Genomic DNA, 21,453 nt, shown 5'->3' on the forward strand with positions numbered 1-21,453 from the left:
GTCTCCCGGTGACGCTCAGTAAGTGGAGCGTGGAATTCAAACAGGTGAGTGTTGGAGGCTGCGTGTGGGCCTGCGTGTGTCGCTCAGTGGATTCAGAGAGCAACTCGTAAAAGTGATGGAACAGCGACATGGTTCCTGTATTTGTGGCACTATATGCTACACGTGTTATTAAACATAGAGCCCCTTAGATTTGTAAATGTAATGTTGATGATATTGTTCATATTTCCATCAACTGGATCTGTTTTATACAGTTTCCTTTTCACATAGAGAACAAATAACAGTGGTAGAAAAGAAAGATACAAATCTGCATCATAGATATACAGGGTATTTTACATGTATAATTTACCTGTTTCATATTATTCCCGAGAATTATTAACAGACAGTTACAATGATTTGTTTATTACTTGGTCCATTGTTAATACGACCACAACTTCCATGTATTTAAATGAAATAATATTTGTCTGTAAAAACCTACATTGTTCAAACTTTGACAAACTTATGTTAAGGACAAAGACAATGTGGACACATCCAGCTCTGAAGCTTCAGTAGAGAGTAAAACTTGGTTGGTGTCAACTTCTGAATTATGACAACGCTGTTAGTGCAATATAAATAATTTAAAAATGCATTTACTATACATGGATTCATACGTAGAGAATTTATATCATAAATGAAATACATGTTTATTCAATGAACATTGAATTCTGTGTCTTTTTGTGTTTAATTTGGAATTCATATAGTCAAGAGACAGTCACAAAGATTGTTCATTTAATTTAATTTTATTTCATGCCATGGTAAATTATTATTCTGTAAATAAATATATATATATGTAATCATCTGAAATGTTGAAAATACGTTTTTTAAACTGTTGTTTGTATAACAGAGTTCAAGTACAGCATCTTATTTGGGTTTTAACATTTTTATTTCATATATTATTATATATGATATATGTATGATGAATTATTGCTTGTTTCATGTTCACCCGACTGCATCGCATTTTGTCAGTTGCACAATGATGCTTCCAATCTCATGTGCAACAAAGCAAAGAGTCTGAAGAACATATTTCATTAACTTTTCAGCCTTTACTCTGTATTTATATTTTGTTTTATGCTTATGTTTTATGTCAATGTTTATTTCAGATCACTTTGTTCAACTCTGGTTGTTTTAATGAGCTTTCTGAATAAACTGGACTTGATTTAAGCAGCTGTCTGCGTCACTGTTATCCAAGAATCCAAGAACAAGATCTAATGTTTGATGTGAACATAAACATTCATTCCACTGCTGACACTCGTTTCTCTGACTGGATAACTGCATGTATAAGCAGGTGTTCCTAATAAACTGCTCGGAGAGTGCACCGTTAACGCTACACACCTCGAATAACGCAGTTCACCAGAGCAGCCAGAGGAGGGCACCATGCACAACAGGATCAGTTTTACTTCATCTACTATGGGGAAGGTTTTTAAACATCAACTTTCAGAGATGCTGCCGATTTGGTTTTCTCATTGAAATCCTGTCAAATCATTTTAACAGCGAAAGAAAAGGTGGAATACGTCTGTGATATTTGGTGGAATTCACATATATTTGACTTATTCTCCTCCAATCATGAAATTCATTACATGTCAAGTCAAGTCAATGCAGATTTATTTATATAAACATTAAAAAACAATAGGACTTGAGCCTATGTGCTTTACAATTGTGCAAAAGAAAAATAAGTACAAGTTTATTTGTATATTTATGCGATAAAAGCACAATGTGAAAACGATAAATGTCATCATAAGAACAGCTAAATTTCTGTATAATCAAAGATCTAATGTAAAAGTCCTGACCCTCGTTTTTCACATCGTCCAATTAACCTTTGCTGTGAATGAATCTTGCTGCTGAAAACCCTCCATCAGGCAACATATGGTGAAGCTGCTGTGACCTACACTGAGTTCACTGTCATTATGACTATGTGCTGCGGTGACATTCTGTCTAAATGAACCAGGATCGAACCTGTGATCTTCTGGTTAGTGGATGACCCGCTCTACCTGCTCTTCCTCCTAAAACACAGTCAACACTCCTTAAAATCAGGTATCAGCCCTTTTATAGACAATTTACCTGTATTCACATTCCATCAAATATGCTCCACAGCCAACTGCTATGGCCCTGAACCCCCTCACTGACATTATCATGTTTTAAAAAGTGTTGCTTAAGTTCCTCTGTGTTTCTACAGTTGTGTTTCTGTTATTGTTAAAAAAAACTAATTGATGTTGGAGGGAACAGATTTGTTTGCTGTAGGTCTGGTTTAGAAAACAGTCTGGTTACATAAAGAATCAATAGAACTTCCTTTAAACCTTCCAAAATAATACAGATGAGGATTATCACTTTTAACGCAAAGGTTGAAATTCAAATCCAGAGAATCCAGACTTTCAAGATCAGCCCTGAAACCTCGTGTGGCAACACAAAGGCCCCCTCACTGTTCACATTACCATCCCGACAAACCATTCACCAACCGCTGCCCCTTCCTTCCTGAAGACCCCCAAATTAGATCAAAGTCCCAACGAGTCCAACAAAACCACTCGCAGTCGGTCAGTCTCATTTCCTGTTTTTGTTTTCTGCCAAAATCAAAAAAACCCACAGGAAAATAAATAAAGTAAGAATAACCACAAAGCTGGTTTACGGGGTTTAATACTCGTGAGTGGCTGCAGAAGTGAACGGGGGGGGGAGAGTGGAGAGCCGCCTCATTAGTTTCCAATACGCTGGAGTCGAGATCTGATCCCTGCGAGCCAGAGGGAGGAAATGAGCAGATCTAGTGGCGTCGGATGAGACACTTGTGATGTGATGTTTATTTGCTGGACACTCAGACAGACGAGCTTCGTTCAGGGTTAAATTACTGCAGAGACTATGAACTATGGAGATTTATTACCTGGTCTGATGGATTTTTGGACTTCAACACATTACACAGCCACGCCAGCAGTTATTTGCAAATTAAGTAAATGGAAAAATAACAAGCAAAGCAGGTTATTGCTATTTTCCTAATGTGATTTTTTCTCAGAAAAACTCGTAAAACCAGCCGATTAATGTTTGGAAAGGTTTGTGGAGCATGGGGAGATTTTTGGGATATTGGCTGTAGAGGAAAGGTCACGTCACGTTTTAAAAAAAGTAGATCTGTATTTACAGATGGACGACGAATCTTCATTTCTTCTCAAAATTTTAGCCAAAATATCCAGGATACAGGGGCCGCCATCTTGGAATTGTGACATCATTTGGAGCCAGAGTCTGTGCAGCAGTGTTTGTATCTCAGGGAAATTGATTAGCAGCCAGGATACAACATACACAACACAAACTGTACAAACACACACAATCAAAACACCTACACGCTGGGGAACAAACCAACAAAAACATCAGGACATGTAGTTTACAGAGTGGTTCAGAGGCTCTGTAACAAACAGTCAAAGCAACGATGACATAAATATCTGAATATCTGAATATATCTCTTGGTTCCTGGACCTGAGGTATATCACATTTCACCACGTGTTTATATCATCAAATAACTAATTAAAACCAAATTTACCAGAAAAATAAACATACATGTATTAAGAACCACCTAAAACGACAGAAACCATATTTGACTAAATGTATTTGACGTATATTTTGAGTTTTTAGTTTCGCCCGTCCATCCACTGACGTGGAGGGTTTATGACCTATACTGGGGCCAGCCACCAGGGGGCAATCCAGACGATTTGGCTTCACTTTTGAGGAACTGTGATGTCGTCCATCTTTGTATACAATCGATTCTCTCGAACCTATGTTAACAAACAACAAGCTAATTATGTGACAGTTGTAATTCCAACACTCTCAAACACCTGCGTCTCTCTCAGTTTCTTTTTCGAGTATCAGATGTGAAAACGTTTACTGGTTTGATCTGAGACTGAATAGAGTCACAAAAAGATGTTTAATCAAGTGCTAAAGCAACAAAAAACGCAGAGAGGGAGTGGAACACCAACGACAACCTGCCGCATCAGAATCATCCAAACCTTGTTCGGCCTAATCTGTCTCTGAACATTTGGTGTCTCGGCTCGCTTGCGCTCTAATGACAGTCATACGTGTGTGACAACAGAGCTGCACTGGAACACACGCCCTGCATATCTAATGACAGCAGTTATGACCTCTATGGCACAAGAGGCAGCGCAGACAAGAGGCAGTCAGGCTTGAAGTGCTGCAGTCGCTGTCATTACGACGCCATGAGTATGAAAAGTGAGGAGCCAGACTCTGCACCTCAGCTGGGATCGTTTGTGGAAACACACCTCAGGCTGTGAGCGGTGGAATTCAGCTGGATGATTTAAAATAGTTGTAAAAGGAGAAATCAAATGTGTTCATGTGGGGAAATTATTATGGTTGTGAATCAGTTTAGGTTTTAGGGACGTTTTTGTCCTTGAAGACATGAAGCCACAAACATTACATTCATCAGAAGTACATTATATTTAAATAATACACATACACGTAGTACACGTCTTAACAATAGAAAGGATTATATTGTTATAGGTTATAGAGTCATTTAATTGAGTTATTATTTGTGGAGTAAAATATATTTTTATTATTATTATTATTATTATTATAATGCTAGAATTAACTCAAAAAGTTAGTCTTTAATTTTTCTGGGATGACATTTTTTGAAAATATAAGGCAATGTTGAAAAGTTTTAAAACCAATAAACTTTATTTGTATTGAGTATAAAAAAGTTGGTGTCTAGTTGATTTTCTTGGTGGAAATTTTGAGAAAATTAAAGGTAATTATACTAAGATTCAAAACTGCTAAGTTTTATATACAAATAAACTTAATTTAGTTAAAACATAATTAATTCTGCTGAACTAAAAGTGTTTAGTTTATTCAATTAATTAATTTCATATCATATTGTCTAGATTAATTAACAGAGTCGTTAAGTTCGTTCAACATCTTTTTGTGAGTTTTGAGGATGTAAGATTGAGTTTAGTAAAACTATTTCTAGAAAAGTTGAATAATGTTTTAGATATTATATTAAACTCTTTGAAAAAGTCATTGAGACTTTCTCTTTTCTACGTTTTCTCAGTTTTTAAGAGTCAGTTCTTGAAATTAACTCTTTATTTGCTCTTTTTAAGACGTTATATGGACAGATTAATATGACTGTCATATAGAATATATTAATTATTTATACTATTACAATATACAATGTAATATTATTTTTTTTAAATATATGCAGTGACTTTTCGGTTAAAGCTCATGTATCTTAAAAAACCAAAGTCAAACAAGAAGAAAAAGAAAATGGTACAAAATAGGGGTTTATGATATTTTTGGCTTTATTCATCCAGGTGTCGTATTTGAATCTGAAGTTTTTCCCACTTTTTCCTCCTAACTCTGATAAGTGGTTTTAAGGACCTTGAAAGGCTCCATGTAAATGTATTATTACTTTGTTAGCTGGATTACACAAAAACTAGTAATCTGATTTACACCAAACCTGGTGGAGGGACGGAGCCTGGTAGGAATCCATAAGGTTTTGGTGCAGGTGCAGATTAATGAGCCAATCCAGGACTTTTTAAAAATTTTATTTTATGACAAATAAATGATTTACTATCTCTGACCATGTCTCTGTTTTCCTTTTACATTTCTACTATAAGAACTGGACAATTAGGCCAATGACAGTTCAGTCTCAGTTGAGGTTCACTTTCTACTGAGTTTCACGTTTTTCTTTTATATAAATACTATGAATAAAATAAATCATTTGCATAGAAACTAAAGCAATAAAATAATATGATGCCACAGAAGCTGTTGGTGTGTTTTAGTCTCATTGAACTGAATAATTATCGATAATTATTGTAATTAATCTCACAATTACACAGTGAAGTTTTTATTTAACTAGTAGAATAAAAAGTAGTGTGTAATATTAGGAAGTAGATCACGAACATGCACAGTGACAAAATAAATATTTTTTTTACCTCCTACATTTCTTTAGAACAAATCCGAGATAGAAAGATGGCTACGACAAACAACATGAAGTCAATTTTTTTTATTTTTTTCTAACTGCAGATTGAAAGTATACAACTGAACATCGTGATTAGATTTTTATTATGAGACTCATAAATAAAAATACAAAAAAATGTCACTACAAAAAACAATCTACCGTTAGTAGGATGTAAAAAAAACTCGAAATATTCTTTATATTTTTCACTATCAAAGGCACAACATTGACTTTAGTGACAACATGGAGAAGAGAACCTGCAGCATTCAATCTTTTATTTTTCCTTTTTATTTTTTTTCACACTCCATCAGAGAACACTGAAATGTTACAAAGAGATGTGTCCGATTCTACATGGAAAGAAAACAAAAAAGAACAACCTCTATATCAACAGACGGTGGCTATAGATTGGTGGCACAGCTCAACAGGAAACGCACGGCCACGGGAAAAAAAAAAAATAGCACATTGTCGCTGGAAAAGACAAAGGACCTTTGCAAAGCTCTAATGCAAATTTTCAAAAAACAAAAAAAGAATCATACAACCATACAACAATAGAGAGAACAAAATAAAGAAAATAAAAAATAATAATTGGGCACCTTCTAAGATTAGGCTAAGATTAGGTGCTGAGGTAGACAAAAACTATAACAATTCAAATCATAATAAAAACACTATTTTCTTAATACAGAGCAACTCGACTGGCACTTGTGCTGTCACAACAATGGAGGAGAGAAGTAGCACAGACAAGCCAGGGAAAGACGACGAGAGAAAAAAGCTTCGTTACACAAAAAGCTTAGTTATGCTTGGTCCGACAGGGCGATTGGTCCTCAGTGCTAATATAAAAAAATACAATGTCTTGGTGCTTTGTTACTCAAACAGTTTTTAGTCTAGACCTTGATGGCACATGCATTGCAACACTGCATGAAATGGCTACTTTGTTCTAGAAACACCACACCAAAACACAGAGGGCCAGCTCCAGGGATGCCATGATTCCTCTCTGACGAATTTCACATCCCCTTCTTAAATGCATTTTGTAGAAAAAGAAAAAGTACTTTCAAAAGGCGAAAAAACTGAAGTAACGCAGAAGGGGGAGGGGGGAATACCCCAGTGCCAACCTACCCAAATGGAGGCCTCTGCTATTTTTTTTTTTCAAGAGCGATATAAAGTTCTCATTAGCAAACCTGTTGCTGTAAAATAAAAAAAAAACATACGATGTGCGTGGAGCAGATTTGCTCGTCTGCGTTCCAGCACATTTTGTCTTTGCATGCTTTTTGCTTTGTGTTCGCTAAACAAATGCTTTTGTGCGCCAATCACAGACCCAGAGGAGGAAGAAGAAGTGAATGCAAAAATTCCAGTTGCTATTTCAGTAGCATTAAGGGGTTTATTGCAGTCCTTGAAAAAGAAGCCCTGCTCTATTCAGGATTTTAAAAAACAAAAACAAAAAAACCCCCAAATCGGGTCATTTTCGAGTGTCATGACATCCCTAGGGTGCTGGAGACACCATTTTTATTTTCTTCTGAAAATACAGAAAACTAAGCAGATATAGATGGATATTTTTGTTGAACAATTTCCATTTTTAGGCACAAAGATAGTACAGAAACATCGGAGGAACACTGAGGGAAGAACTATATCGATGCCAATGTATATATATATTTTTTTCCAACATAGAGAAAAAAGTGGCATAGAATATCCTCTTATTTTGTATCTGATCTGATTAGTGCATTTTTCCACTAATACACACACTCACACATACACACAGACACACACTCAGGCACGCACGCACATAGTAACACAGTCGTTTACGCACTCGTTCACCCGCACGAGAGAAAAGTAGAAAACATTCAGAGGACGATGATGGGAATAACGTGACTGCACAGGTTTTGCATTGTGGTGGTTTCAGACTGAGCCGTGACTGGGTATATTATAGTGGGTGGATATTTTTAAGGAGGGTGAAAAAAGCCCCCTCTGCTCACAGTGTTTGAGAATAAAATGGCAAGACACCAAACGGGACATGCCATCCCTTCTTCTTTTTTCATTTTTTTTTCAAGTACAAAAACAAAAATATGTCGACAGTCAAGTTTGATTGAAAAATTGTGAATGACAAGTACTAATTGGTCGGTTTTGGCAGCGCCCCACCCTCCCCCCCGCCGTCGCCGTATTTTATCAACCTTTTTTTTTGTTGTTTTTTTGTTTTTTCAAACTCCGTCACATACACACACACACACTCGTAAAAGTTGTGGCAGATAGATTTGAGTCCTTCACCTACAATGCAATTGACATCCAGAAAGCAACACTTATTATTACAATATGTTTCACACACACGGTTTTTTTGTCCAACAATATCAAAGAGGAGCAAGGCAAAAATGATTCACACCCAGAGAGAGAGAGAGAAGAAAAAAAATAAAACAGGTAAAAAAAAGGAAATACAAATATTTGTGCCCTGCTGTGACCCTCCACAAATGGAAAAAGGACTGACGATACAAAAATATCACAATTTTTATATATCAAATTGCCTCTGTTGGCTCTTGTTCAGGAATACACTCGAGAGAATCTCTATTTTTAACCCTCGGGGGGGTTTTTTCTTTTCTTTTGTTATTTTTTTGTTTTTGTTTTGATTACCGCTTGCAGTTCCAATTGTCCAACGCACGCTGCATCGCTGCAAATATCACCCGTCCCGGGAGGTTCCGCCATATTTTTCCGTGAACCCTCTTTTCTCTTTTTTTTTTTCTTCACATTACAAAACTACAATTCTATTAACATATTTTCAAGTTTAAATTCTCCACTTTAAACCCTCTTGAAAAGAAAATTCCTCTCGTCTGCTGCGTCCCTCCGACTCATCACTTAAGGCTTCAGAATTGCTTTTGTTTAGTTTTTTTCTCTGCGCTTCTCTGGTTGGAGTTGGAGTTGGGGGGTGGGGTGGGGGGTGGGGGGACTATAAGAGAAGAATAAACATCCGTTTGAATGATTTTTCACATCCTATCAATCTCTACTTTTGTTATTTCTTACCCTTTTATATACATTTTGCTCAAAAACACAATCATAAATCAAAAAAAAAGAGCATGAGATGAAGTAGCAATGATGAAATAACGCAAAACACACAAACACACAAATATGTGCTTTTGCCAAAATAAAAGGAAAATAAAACAACTTAGAGGTAGCTTTTATAACAAATGACCAAACCTTCCGGCTCTTTAACAAGCAGGGTTAATAATAATACCAAGTTTGGTAACAACTAATGCACAAAGAAATACACAACATTAGATAAACAAATCTCTTCACCGTGGCACTTAAATTTTTTTTTTTTCATCGTCTCCATTGCTTCATCATGTTGTGCAACGCATCTTTCCGACGTACGCTCATGAACGAGAAGAAAATAAAAGTACAAATGAAACCAAAAACAAAAAAAGGGAAAAATAAAAAAAAAATACACAAGCAACATGAGGTCACAAAAAAAAACGAGGTAATTCAAGTACGATGTGTTGAGATCAAACTCAAGGTCAACAATAACGACAACAAACGACAGGAGACGAGAGACAAAGCGCAGGGACGAAAAAAACCACAGAAAGAGAGAGAGAGCAGATTTATTCTGTCGTCTTACTGGTCGGCCCCCTAAGCTGCTGGGCCGTATCTCGTCCAATCAGTGATTTCTTTTTTTTCCTCAGACCAGCGGTCACCGCGGTAACGCTGTGACATGCAGTGACGTTCATCAAAGCCTTCGGTTCGACCTTAATACCTGTGGCTGTGTTTACCATGAGAGGACTAATGCTGCGTTTCAGGGACGTCAGAAAGTCTGAAATTCAAACGTCAAGTGCGAGAAGATTTGAATTTCGGTCTGAGACTTTAAAGGTTATTGTAACAATACAGTTTTTTTATATTATCCTGAGGGTCTTGACTAACCCTCCATCTTTCATTCTTTCGATTTGCTTAAAGCCCTGATGGTGATTTCTTCAGTGCAAACTTACTTGAGATTATAAACCATTTAGACATCATATCTGTAACATAACTACAAAATAAAGCGCAGCCTTTTCTGAGGTTTCTGAGGCCGGATCAGGTAGTTTGAAAAATAAATCCTTGTCTCGTTGTAGAGTTAAGTTTGAATTGAATGATCTTAAGGTGAGAAGGTTCGAATCCCTGGTTGGCCGGGGTTCTGTAATTTAACTACTTGATACTGGATTGGTAAATACAGCCTTGCCTCATTGTAAGTTTAAATTTGAAGACCAAACACCAGCGAGTTGGCCGATGTTTGAGCCGTTTCGATGGCGGATGGAGAAAATCTTCCGCCGTTGGAATCAAAGATGGCCGACATTGACCTAAAATGCAGCATTAACCTGCGACGGTAACATTTCGACGCAGCCTTTGTCCGAACCCGGGCTCACAGTCTTTTCACATTCATGTTTTTTTTGCAGCCATATAACAGTCTTCATCCTGCAACACCGCCGTCCACCGAGCTGTTCAGGTGTGCAGCTAAGGCATCCCAGCACCTCTTCAACATTCACTACGAGCAGTCAAAGTCACAGGACTCCCACGGAAAAAAAAAAAAGAAAGAAAAATAAGCAGCCTTATCCCAAAAGGTTGTTTTCCATCACAGTGGTGGTGAATGGACAGATCCGCTGTGTTAGAGAGTGTTGTTGTGTAGTGTGAGATTATGATAGTGATGTGGTTACAATGCACATGGATAAACGCAGTCCAGTTTTCTATTGCTGAGTAGGCGAGTAGGTTGGGTGTATTGTGGCGTGCTGCCGTAGCGAGTTATGGTTTTAATGAGAGGATATACGACCTCGCAGACATCAAACAGAGACTGTTGTCGTCATTTGTTTTATCTGTGCATTCAAGCTTTGATAAACTATGACGCGGAGCTAGAAAAAAAAAATATATATATGATGAAAGAAAAGTGACGCAAGTTAGCCTTCGGCTCGGAGTGGGGGGGTGGGTGGTTGGGTGGGGCCGCCAGTGATGACCCTTCCTCCTCCAGCCCTCGTCTGATGCACAACCAGGAAGACTAGTGAGAAAAAACCAGGGAGGCATCCGACCAAAGGCAGCACCAGCTTCCCCCGTCACCACCACCACCACCACCCTAACAACCAAATGGCTGCTTGGTTTGCAGTATTTTAATGCTCCCACCTGTCCACTTCAGCTGTTTCGTCTGCTGCAGAAGCCGAGCGGCTCTTCTTGCCGATTCTCAAGGGCTGTCTCGCTGCCACCGCTGCCGGGAACTGAGGGATTTAATGTGCAGGCCGGGGCGACAGAGATTTTTTGGGTAAAAACTGCGTCCCGCTGCTTAAACAAAACTGATCTGTTTCCCATTTGGGAAAGATTAGGGGGCATGTTCACCCAAAAGCAGGAAAAACTCCCACCGGAGTGTACGGTGGTTTTAAAACTCAAATGAAAATGGAAAATATGTTTCCGTCCAGAATTCAGAATGAATTTGGCGTTTGATTTTAGAAATGTAGGTTTGTGGTAAAGAAGGAGGAAACGCCGATGATGAAGCGGAGGCCTAATCTGATGCTTTACATATTCTTTCATGTGAAGCGTGACGGTAAACACAACAAAAATCCTTTCATCTGTTTTGGACTAAAGAAATGGAGTGAGAGATTCAGTTCCCGGTGGCGATGACGTGCAGGTTCAGGTAGCCCTTGAGAATCGGCTTCCTCGCCACTGTGGCTGCAGCCGCGTCCCAAGAAGTCACTTCCTTGCAGCTCGCTTGCTTTCTGGTGCTGTGTGAAATGACCCGAAACAATAACACAGTTGCCGATGTAGTGAATGACCCGGTGAATCCGAACAATGGTGGAGAACCTCTCTCCGTGTCCAAGTCTTCCTCTTCTCAGCACCTGTGTCCCGCCGCAACCGCCCTTCAACCCCCCCCACCCGGCCGGTCGCTGCCGCCGCCCTTTTGCATGAAAAGAAAAAAGAGAAATCGAACCCTCTTGCTTTCAAGTCTCTCGCCGCTGACGTTCCTCAGCTGTCAACACTCCGCCACAGCTCCAAATGCCTCCTCTCCGCTCAATTACATTCCCCTCTCCTCTCCTCCTCTCCTCTCCACCCCGTCCCCACCCGCTCACGTACCCTATCTCTCTTCACTCTCCCGGACTCAGACATAGCAGAGGTAAAGGTAGGTCTTCTCTATGCGCCAGTCTGGGGGGACGTCTTCAGGCTTGTGGCCTTTCATGTGCTTCTGCATGGCTGACAGGCTGGCGCAGTACTCCAGGCAGATGGTGCATTGGTAGGGCGAGGCGCCATTGTGGGTGCGCAGGTGCTTGATCATGGCCGAGTAGTCCCTGGATCGCTGGTGGCACAGCTTGCACTCAAATGGCTTCTCACCTACGGACGGAGACAACACAGCGTCGGTCAATAACAATTTTATGACCTAATAAATGCATTTAATCAAACAAATCAGTGCACCGCAACACAATTTTAACACAATATGACAATACACTTATCTCCAGCACTCCCAATAAAATCCTCGGTGTGAAATTGGCAAAGAGAAACTTCAAATAAAATCTACAAGACGAGAATAAAAGCCGTCTAATTGAAATAAATGATCCCTTATTGGCAAAATATTGTTTCTTGGCAGTTTGCAGCGAATAAAAACCTGTTGTTGTGAGAGAAAAAACGTCTCTGTCTCCGGGCTTCAGGAGAGACGAATGTGCTGTCACTGCTAATTTAGCAGCCGCAGATTTCACCCTGTTGGCTCACAAGGAATGCTGGTGTTGTTATGATAATTGGGCCGCGAACGCATAAAGCGACAAGTCAAAAACGCGGGAGCGAAATCCCAGCTGTCTGACGAACAGCAGTGTGCGGCTGTAAGAGACCACGCTAACTCTTTAAAGTTGTTCACGCGGCTGCCGATAATTGGTACAACTCCACGAGAAAAGAAGAACAAAAGGCGTAAATGTACAGCGGTGAAGTTTGTTCACCTCTGACAGACGGCGTTAACACAGTGCCAGTCAGGTCGGTCCCAATATCCCTCCAGAAGATAACAAAATGAGCTTCTAATTATTCCTGCCGTTGAGGGGAAATAAGTCCTTTGTGTTCAGTTGTTATCAATTCTCATTAGTGCCTTTATTAAAAAGACTCCACTGTATTAGGATGTTGGAACCGTGCAACGCTTTTTTCCCTTCACATCACGCTGTGCAGCAGAAGAAACGGGAAGAGAGATGTCATGCTATTTAATCAGATGGCTGCAGAGACAGTGCAGAAAAATGAGGATTTATTTACTATCCTTATGAAAAATTTAAAATCTGAATCCAAGATTTGAATATTAACCTAATGTTCCACTGAGGAGGACAGAAAAATGGGACTCGAAACCTGCAAAAAGAGCAGTTTCCTAAGTGTTTGTGTTTCTTGCCCTGTTAGACTTAACGCAATGTCCCCGGGTTCCCAGATCTCAGCGATTACTGCCGTGATTATAATGGTATTACAATGAATATAGAAGCAGACAATTGCGTGGGTCCCCGAGAACGACCGATCACGTTAATCCACAAAGACAATTTAGTGGGAACGTCCTTAAATTCAACGATCAGCCGTGGAGACTCCCACCCGAGAGCCAGTCTAGTTATGTGCATGCATAGTCTATATTCTTGATAAATAAAGAATTGTTTAAAGATTGTAATGATGTGTTTTGGTTGTATGTGTTTAGTTTGATTAGCTGTAGGGTCCCCCCCCCCAAGGTCCCTTTTGCCTGGGGCCCCTCAAAGTCCCTTGAAACGCTCCTGAACAGCATTGAGTGTAAAACTGTGACTGTAACTCTACATGAACCAGATCCCGTGAACTGTACGAATACTCGAAAATATTCAGATGACATGCTCTAAAATTCCCAGGTAGCAATTTTAAAAGAAAGTGTGATATTTAAACATCTGGTATTTCTGTGCGAAACCACATCTAATCATCTAATCTCTGGTACATTACACATAATACAGCTCCTGCCACAAAGAGCTCCTGGAGGTGTCATAAATCAGAGCACAACTCCGCTTTCTTGCTGTGGGGGGGCTGCTACAGTCGAGAGGCACATTTCAATTCTGCAACAGCAGCCAACCTAAATGTGCTAATGATTTGAGTGATGGGAGGGAATAATCCGCCAGCGCTCAAGCCGGCAGACGCAAATTAGACATGTAAATGCTGACCTTTTCCAATGGCATTTGAAATGAGCTGTCGGAAGTGATCTGGCCCGGCTCTCGCTGTCACCTTTCAGCTGGAGCGCCGCACGTGCGTGCCGGCGGAAAAACGAGCGGCGTTCGGCCCGCCCCCGTTCTCTCAGCGCCTTGGTTAACCTTGACCTCCGCGGGAAGCCGGGGTCTCGGCACCATTTAGCCAATAAGCATAGACTATCGCAGGTGGTTGTGCAGGTTTTTCTGCAGCAGCGTGTGGATACCTGTGCGATCTCGATGATATTGATAAGCAAACTGTAAACAGGCTCGCCTCGAATAACCAGCTCATAATGAATTGCAAATGGGGCCCGGGTATTGATCCGCCATTGGCATTTAGGATGTGTGAAGAGAAGGGGGACGGGGAGGTTAGGTTGCCAATGTCGATGATTCATCAAGCAGCTGCCTTTTGTGTGAGGTGGCCTTTGACTGTGAGCTTGTCACTTGCTCTTGTTATCTGCTGTTGCTCTCCGGCTTAACGCAAAGCCCCTCTCCCCCACATAAAAGGTGAAAGGGTGGACAGGGGGGGAGCCAATTATTGGACAGCCTGCCTTGATAGTGTGGCTTAACAGCTGGCTTACTGAATGGGAGAAGGTGTGTGTCTGTGTGTTAGAGAAAAGGAGATGGCGAGGAAGCATAAAGCCTTGGCCGTGTGCCATCCTGGTGAGCACTCGCGGCATCCTCACTCAGTCGGGTACGGAGCGTGCACTCATTCTCCGGGGCACCCAGCTTATCACTGTGTCAACATCTTTATGGGGCTCTAAATATACCGGGATCAATACAAAGTCTTCTGAGACATTCGTCTACTGTATCGCAGCAACAGAGATATCCATCTGCTACGGCCGCTGCCGCGCAACTTGGATTCCCTAAAACAGAGTCCGTTAACGGCCTCCATATGCCACATCAATATGTTTAAACACTGCGTTATTATGAGGGGCGAACGTGATATAGTGTTGCACTCATCAAGTTGAGGGATGGGGGAATGATGCAACGACTGTGCTGCTGTTACTCTAGAATAGAGCTTTGCCGATACTTGGTTTAGGCTTTGGTGGCACGGTGGTGCATGTGGTCAGTTGCCTGTGTGGGTGTTGTCTGGTTACTCCGGCTTCCCTGTGCAGGTTGGGTTGACTGGAGACTCGAAATTGCCCGTAGGTGTGAATGGTTGTTTGTCTCTTTATCTTGGCCCAGTGACACGTTGGTGACAGGTTGCAGGGTGCAACTCCGCCTCTCGCCCAAGGTCCTCCTCCTTGACCCTCTAGGGATAACGCTTCATTCACATTTTAGTTTGATTTTCCACTCGCCGATACATTTTGAAAGTCTTTAACAAAAGCCCCAGATCTGAGCCAAAGTGGTATTCGATCAGAAGTCGCCAATCTCTACGTGTAAACTCTTCAAAGATGCGATTTAAGAGGCTCGGCAACACGTTACTTCCTCTGACTAGATTCCTAATGGGCTACATGTGTGTACAACCCTGCAACAACTACGGCCATTCAGAGTTTGAAGACCAAGTTGTAAAGGTTGGCATGAAAGACATAGATAATGGATGGAAGGATACATTTAAGGCTAATACCAATTGTAATGTTTAAGAGTTTAAAAAACATGTTCAAGAAGAATAATATCTTTTTAAAACCACAGTACCTGTGTGCACGCGGTAGTGGGTTTCCAGCTGGTGCTTGAGGCTGAACTTCTTCCCGCAGCCATTACATTCATAGGGCTTCTCCCCGGTGTGGATGCGTTTGTGACCCTTCAGCGTGCTCTCGTCTCGGAAGCAGCTCCCGCAGAACTCGCATTCATATGGGTGGTCCCCCGCTGACATGTGGGAAGAGGAGAAGACAAAGTTTATAGGGAGGAAACGGCAAAACAAGTACGGACAGCACGAAGGTCGGAAACATGAAGATTTGCTTAATGAACATTTTAAAGAAGTAAATACTACGAATATTGTTAAAACGGTTGGTTGTCTCTCAACAGTTGTTGAGTTGGGTCGGTTCATTCAAAACACCAGAACAACAGTTGCTATGCCTCAGTGAACCCGTTTAAAGGCTTTAATACAAGCAGACGAATGTAAACCTCTTTCTCCACAAATCACCTGCACTGTTGTTTGGTTTTGTGTGAAGCCTTAAATAATCGTCGCCTGTCACGGCTGTCCAGCGGCCATGAGATGTATTATTGACCGAGCAGTCCCAGTCCCACGGAGCGCTAATGGAGAACCTGACGGATGTGGCGACGCTGCGATAACGAACTAAGTTTGTCATCACAGAATGTATTACCCTTCGATGTACAGTATATATGGTTTCAATCTGACAAGTCACAAACATGCACATTTTGTAAAGGTCTCGTGGACGAGATGTCGAACAAGATGGCTGCTCCACGAAGCCGCTCAAAAACACGTGGGGCACACTGGATCAAGTTGGGGGAACTCATGGGTGCACTGTGGGTAAAGCAACTATGGTCGATGAATAAACGTGTTTGATATAGGATCAATGACTCAAAGTTGTATTCTGTGGCTTTTATTACTCCTGTGTTTGTCTATAACCTGCCAAGAGAGACCACCCCCCCTTCCCCTCATTTACTGGAAGTTATAATACGACAAATATCTGCAGCCTGAATAAACAATGACAAACACGGGCTCAATATTTACTTTGTTTCCTTCAGTTTCCTTTAGTGAACCAGTAGATACTTCAGTGTTAAGGTAAAAACATTCGTGGTTTAACTGGACTCTGAAGCCTGTAAGTGAACCGCAGATCGAGCTGCACTGATAAAAATAAATATATTTTAGTGATTGTTTGCTGATGTGCACTATACGAAAACTTTTTACATGTTTATTTGCTTAATTCAAATGCAATATATTCCTGTTTTCTTTTAAATATTAAATCTCAATTAAATTTGGGGTTTGATATTGACATTTAAGAAATCACTGATATACAAAAAACAATAGACAGACAGATAGACTTATTATTAGAATGAATGACAATCATTACATCCTCAGTAATGAAATATGGTTAATGTCAATACTTAAGATGATGTTACATGCAAATGATGATTAAATGAGAATAACTGAAATTAATCTTTTGATACCTTTACTGTTACTGTATTTATTTACTGCGTACGTATTTATAGCTCCTCTCTCTAATCCTCCCACACCAGGTAAATGTATTCACTCTCTTAATTCACACGGCGCCCGTATTTACATTCTGAGACGTTCCACTTATTCCCGGCTGGCGGATGTACAGTGCGTGTGCTCGTGGCAAAATGAAAATGACAACAGGCGTCACATTCGGCTCCTCGGGGCCGCAGAGCTCTGGTCCCCGCGGGGCGCCGCTAATGGTTATTCAGATGTCAATGATCAGGGATATTATGATTTGCAGGAGGCTCTCACCAGCCGTCCACCGGACTAATTGTATCCCGACGTTTGACGAGGGGCTCCTCCTCGCATCATTTGAACCCCCACCGCCCCCGTTACACCCTCCATCCAACTAATGTTGTGGATATTTATTAATGTATTTCACTCCATTGCTGCGGGTTTAAGTCGCCACCAATGACCTATGCCTTTCATTATCTGGCTGTCCAAGCAGCGGCGTGCCAGCGAATAAATTGCATTTCTCGTTGTGTGCTGCTGCCACTGCCCCGCTGTTAGGGGACAATTTCACTTCCATTCCTGCATATTGTATTTAATATATATTTCTCTTTTTTACAGTACGCATGCATGCATTTGCTTTTCTTAGCACGACGGGAACAAGAGATGGCCCCACTCCTTAAATGCTGATCACATTGTGGGTGTCGTGGAGGGAAACTCGACGTCTGGAGATATTGCAACGCCTTACCATTAAAGAGAAGCTGTGATGGGGACGGAGGGGGGCGGGGGTGTATAGGTGGTGGCGGTGGTGTTGGTGGGGGCAGGGTAGGGAGAAAAAAAAATCAATAAAAGTGACAGTCTTTATTTGTCTGCATGAAGTTATCAGTGGCTCCCGCTGTAAGACATTGTGCTCTTTCTAGCGTTTCAACCACAGCAGAGATCACAATCCATCACGGAGCTCGGTGGGCTCGCACGACGCCGCAGGAATAATAATTGAGCTCCGATTCACCTGTCTTTAATTAGGGCCTCCGATCAGACCGGCCGAGTGGGATGCTAATACACAGAGGAGGCTGTGCGAGGGGGTTATTTATGCTTAATGTCCTGTTGCTGCAGCGCTAACGTCTGCTGCCGGGAAAACATCATCAAAAAATCTAGAATTTAGAGCTCACTGTCTTTGTGCACGTACAACACAACACAAAGGATTATAACAGGGGGTTTCTGCATTGCTTCAGATTTACTACAAAACACGCTTTACAGTTGTGGTGCTCATAGGAAATAGTATCTATCAGAAAGTATCCTATATTATCCCATCTATTGTATTGTATTCTATTTGATCGTATCTATCATATCCTATATTGTCGTATCTATTGTATAGTATCGTATCCATCAGTCTATCCTTAATATCTATGGTATCTATCAATTGTATCCTCCCATTATATCTATCCATCCATCCCTCTATCGATCTATCCATCGTTTCTATCCTTCTATCTCTCCATCTTTATAACAACAAACCCACCAAACAAAATTGTAAAACCAATAAAAACTAGATGCCACAGTTGCTTCAGGTTAAAGCTCTGACTGATGATGTGCAGTAAATAGAGATAACAGTAAATTTATTTTTCTGTTCTGTATAATTCACACAGTTGAACAGTGCAGATACCATCTGATGTTCAGTGTGAGTGAAGCCAGACAAAGAACAGACTGGTCTGAAATGCCAAGTGGCTGCAGCCCAGCTCCAGCAGCCTCCTGTACAGTCTGTGCCTGGGATGCACATCACGCCTGTTACCCGCGGTGGCCACCTGGGGACGCCAGAGTGCAAAGTAGCTGCGGAGCTTTAAATAAATCAGACACAATTCTATAATAATCACAGCGTGCGGACGTTAGAAAAAAAAAAAAGGGACCAGACAGGACTTCATTCTGTCAGGATATTCTCACGGGGGGGAGCTGGAGAATAATGGTGTCATGGTGTCCATCCCAAATCTGCCACTATTGCTTCCTTTCCTCCCCTCCTTCCTTCCTCCCTTCCTTTCCTCTCCTACCCTCCTTCCTTCCTCCCTTTCTTTCCTCTCCTCCTTTCTCTGGTGTGACCACATGGCAGCGGGGCCACAGATGAGGACCCGGCACAGTGAGGTGGAACCGCAGAATGTGCGGTGAGAGGACCCATGGGTGCCCCCAAGCATCACCACCTGCGTCTCCTCCTGACCCCCACCACACCCACCCCTCAAAACCATCTCTACATTTACATATCCACTCCCCCTCCCTCCCCTCCATCACCTCCTTAGACACCCCCATAGGCCTAGTGAGGGTGCCCATGGGCACCTGGGGCGTGTTCATTATATACGGTAAGAGGCTGTAAATCACTGATCTCCATCACTGCCACGACCGGAGCTGGCTCGTTCTCTCTCTCTCCCTCTCCCTCTCAATTCATTCTCTCCCTCTCTCTCCCTCTCCTCTCCCCTCTCTCTCTCTCTGGCTGTAGCACTATCAAATACAGCTGCGAACACAAAACACCGCGCCACAGCAGACAGCAAATTGGCTCGGAGTAAAAAAAAAAATCACACACGTACACACACACACTCTCACAGACACTTACACACAGACAGTGCACAACAACAGAATATTAATGAAGGCCTGGTCTGTAAAGACACTGTGTGTGTGTGTGTGATTGTGTGTGTGTGGTGTGGTGTTAGGGGAAGGGGAATAGCACAGCTGCCATGACTGCCACTGTTACCAGCCCCACATTGTGTGTTTGTGTCTCGACTGCCCTACTGTACCGTGCACACATGCAATGAAGACATACAAGCAAAACAAAGAGGCAACATGGACGCAAGTCTGCGTAACATCCACAGGGTGATGAAACCGCAGGTGGATGGGGAAACGCGAGAGAGAGACAGAGACAGACAGCCCGGGCGAGATTAAGACGCCGAAATAAACACCATTAAATCTGCTTCTCTCCCCCCCCCTCGTCCTAAATGGTGATCCAGTGTCAGCGCCGCACTAGCGAGGCTGCTTTCAAAAGATAAGGCGGCCGACAGGTAAAATGAAGCACACGTAATGAATGCCCATAAAAGTGCTTTTTGCTGCTGCGTGCTGTCAGTTGATACAACAGAATAGTGATTCAACCAATAACCGGGCTGAGAGCTTTCCCGAGGCAGACGAGATGCTACGTCCATTAAAATTAGGGTCGAACACTCGGAATTGAGATCTCGGTATTTACAAGGAAATCTGGCTGATATCTACTCCTGCTTCTCTGGAAAAACACCTGAGGGAACCAGTGATTTTATTTGTGTGTCAGTGCTTTTGTGAGCTGAGGACGACTGAATGCACTCAAACAAAGACTATTCATTAAACCTCATCAACAATAACACACAACAGAACTTTTGCCAACGGTTCAACAGGTGAGTGGATCAGACATCTATCTACAAATATGAAGAATATGATGGATGTAGAATTAATGTTACGACTAAACATCAACAACATGAATAATACAAACCAAACCACAGAAGCAACACAGCAAAATGGCTGCATGAAGGATTTACCTTCTGTCTCTGCTCACTGTAAAAACCTCAGGTCCGTCTTATTTACTTCAAAGATATTGTACCTTGATGTAAAAAAGTATATAAATAAATGCTACATACTAAACTGTTTTTAATGTTTTGGAATTCATTTTCTAGAGTTCTGCGTTTAATCTTTTAAACTAATATTTTTCTCGGAAGTGACTTTAAATGTTAAATCCATGGTGAAATATAAGAGCTGCTCTTGACTCTTGCCTCACAAATCAAATGGAAAAACTAACAGAACCAGCAACAATATATTTTTCTGCATGATAAGATGAATTATGTGGAATAGGATGATATGATGACGGAAGAAGAGTTGTTTGTTCTTTATTAAATAGAGTTTTATTTGATAAATGTCTCAGACTACTGCCCTCAAACAATCAGGGAATTTGTAATTTATGGGCTTTTAGTATGTCAATACTGATACTGAAATATATATCATACATATCATTAAATGTATCACAAGATGTATAAGACACAAATTCCTTGATAGAAAGTGAAATTCCAACTATTTAGATATTTGTTTTGACTTCTGCATTAACAGATAACAACATGACTAAACATAGGTCCTTGAAGAGATAATTCAGTTTTCAGTCTATATTGTTCATAGTTCTCTTTAAGTTCATAATTTATCATTTTAACTCACGACAATAAGCTTAATGAACAGATGATAGTTTGAACTTCTGGTGTCTCACATTCAAACAGCTCTAAAAAGGA

The 21,453-nt window shown here is 41.2% G+C and overlaps 1 protein-coding gene across 2 annotated transcripts in view; it reads right to left on the reverse strand.

Annotated features, from left to right (window-relative positions):
• Positions 1-6,231: 6,231 nt before the first annotated feature.
• Positions 6,232-21,453, reverse strand: part of zbtb16a (zinc finger and BTB domain containing 16a) — a 142,948-nt gene continuing 127,726 nt past the window's right edge. For both annotated transcript variants that reach the window (XM_035178129.2, XM_035178130.2), the window contains exons 6-7: positions 15,745-15,915; positions 6,232-12,283 (exon numbers count right to left, since the gene is read on the reverse strand). In XM_035178129.2, coding sequence (XP_035034020.1) covers positions 12,054-12,283; positions 15,745-15,915 — 401 coding nt within the window. In that variant the 3' untranslated portion in view covers positions 6,232-12,053. The remainder of the gene's footprint in view (positions 12,284-15,744; positions 15,916-21,453) is intronic.

This window comes from Hippoglossus stenolepis, chromosome 15 (assembly GCF_022539355.2).
Source record: "Hippoglossus stenolepis isolate QCI-W04-F060 chromosome 15, HSTE1.2, whole genome shotgun sequence".
NCBI lineage: Eukaryota > Metazoa > Chordata > Actinopteri > Pleuronectiformes > Pleuronectidae > Hippoglossus > Hippoglossus stenolepis.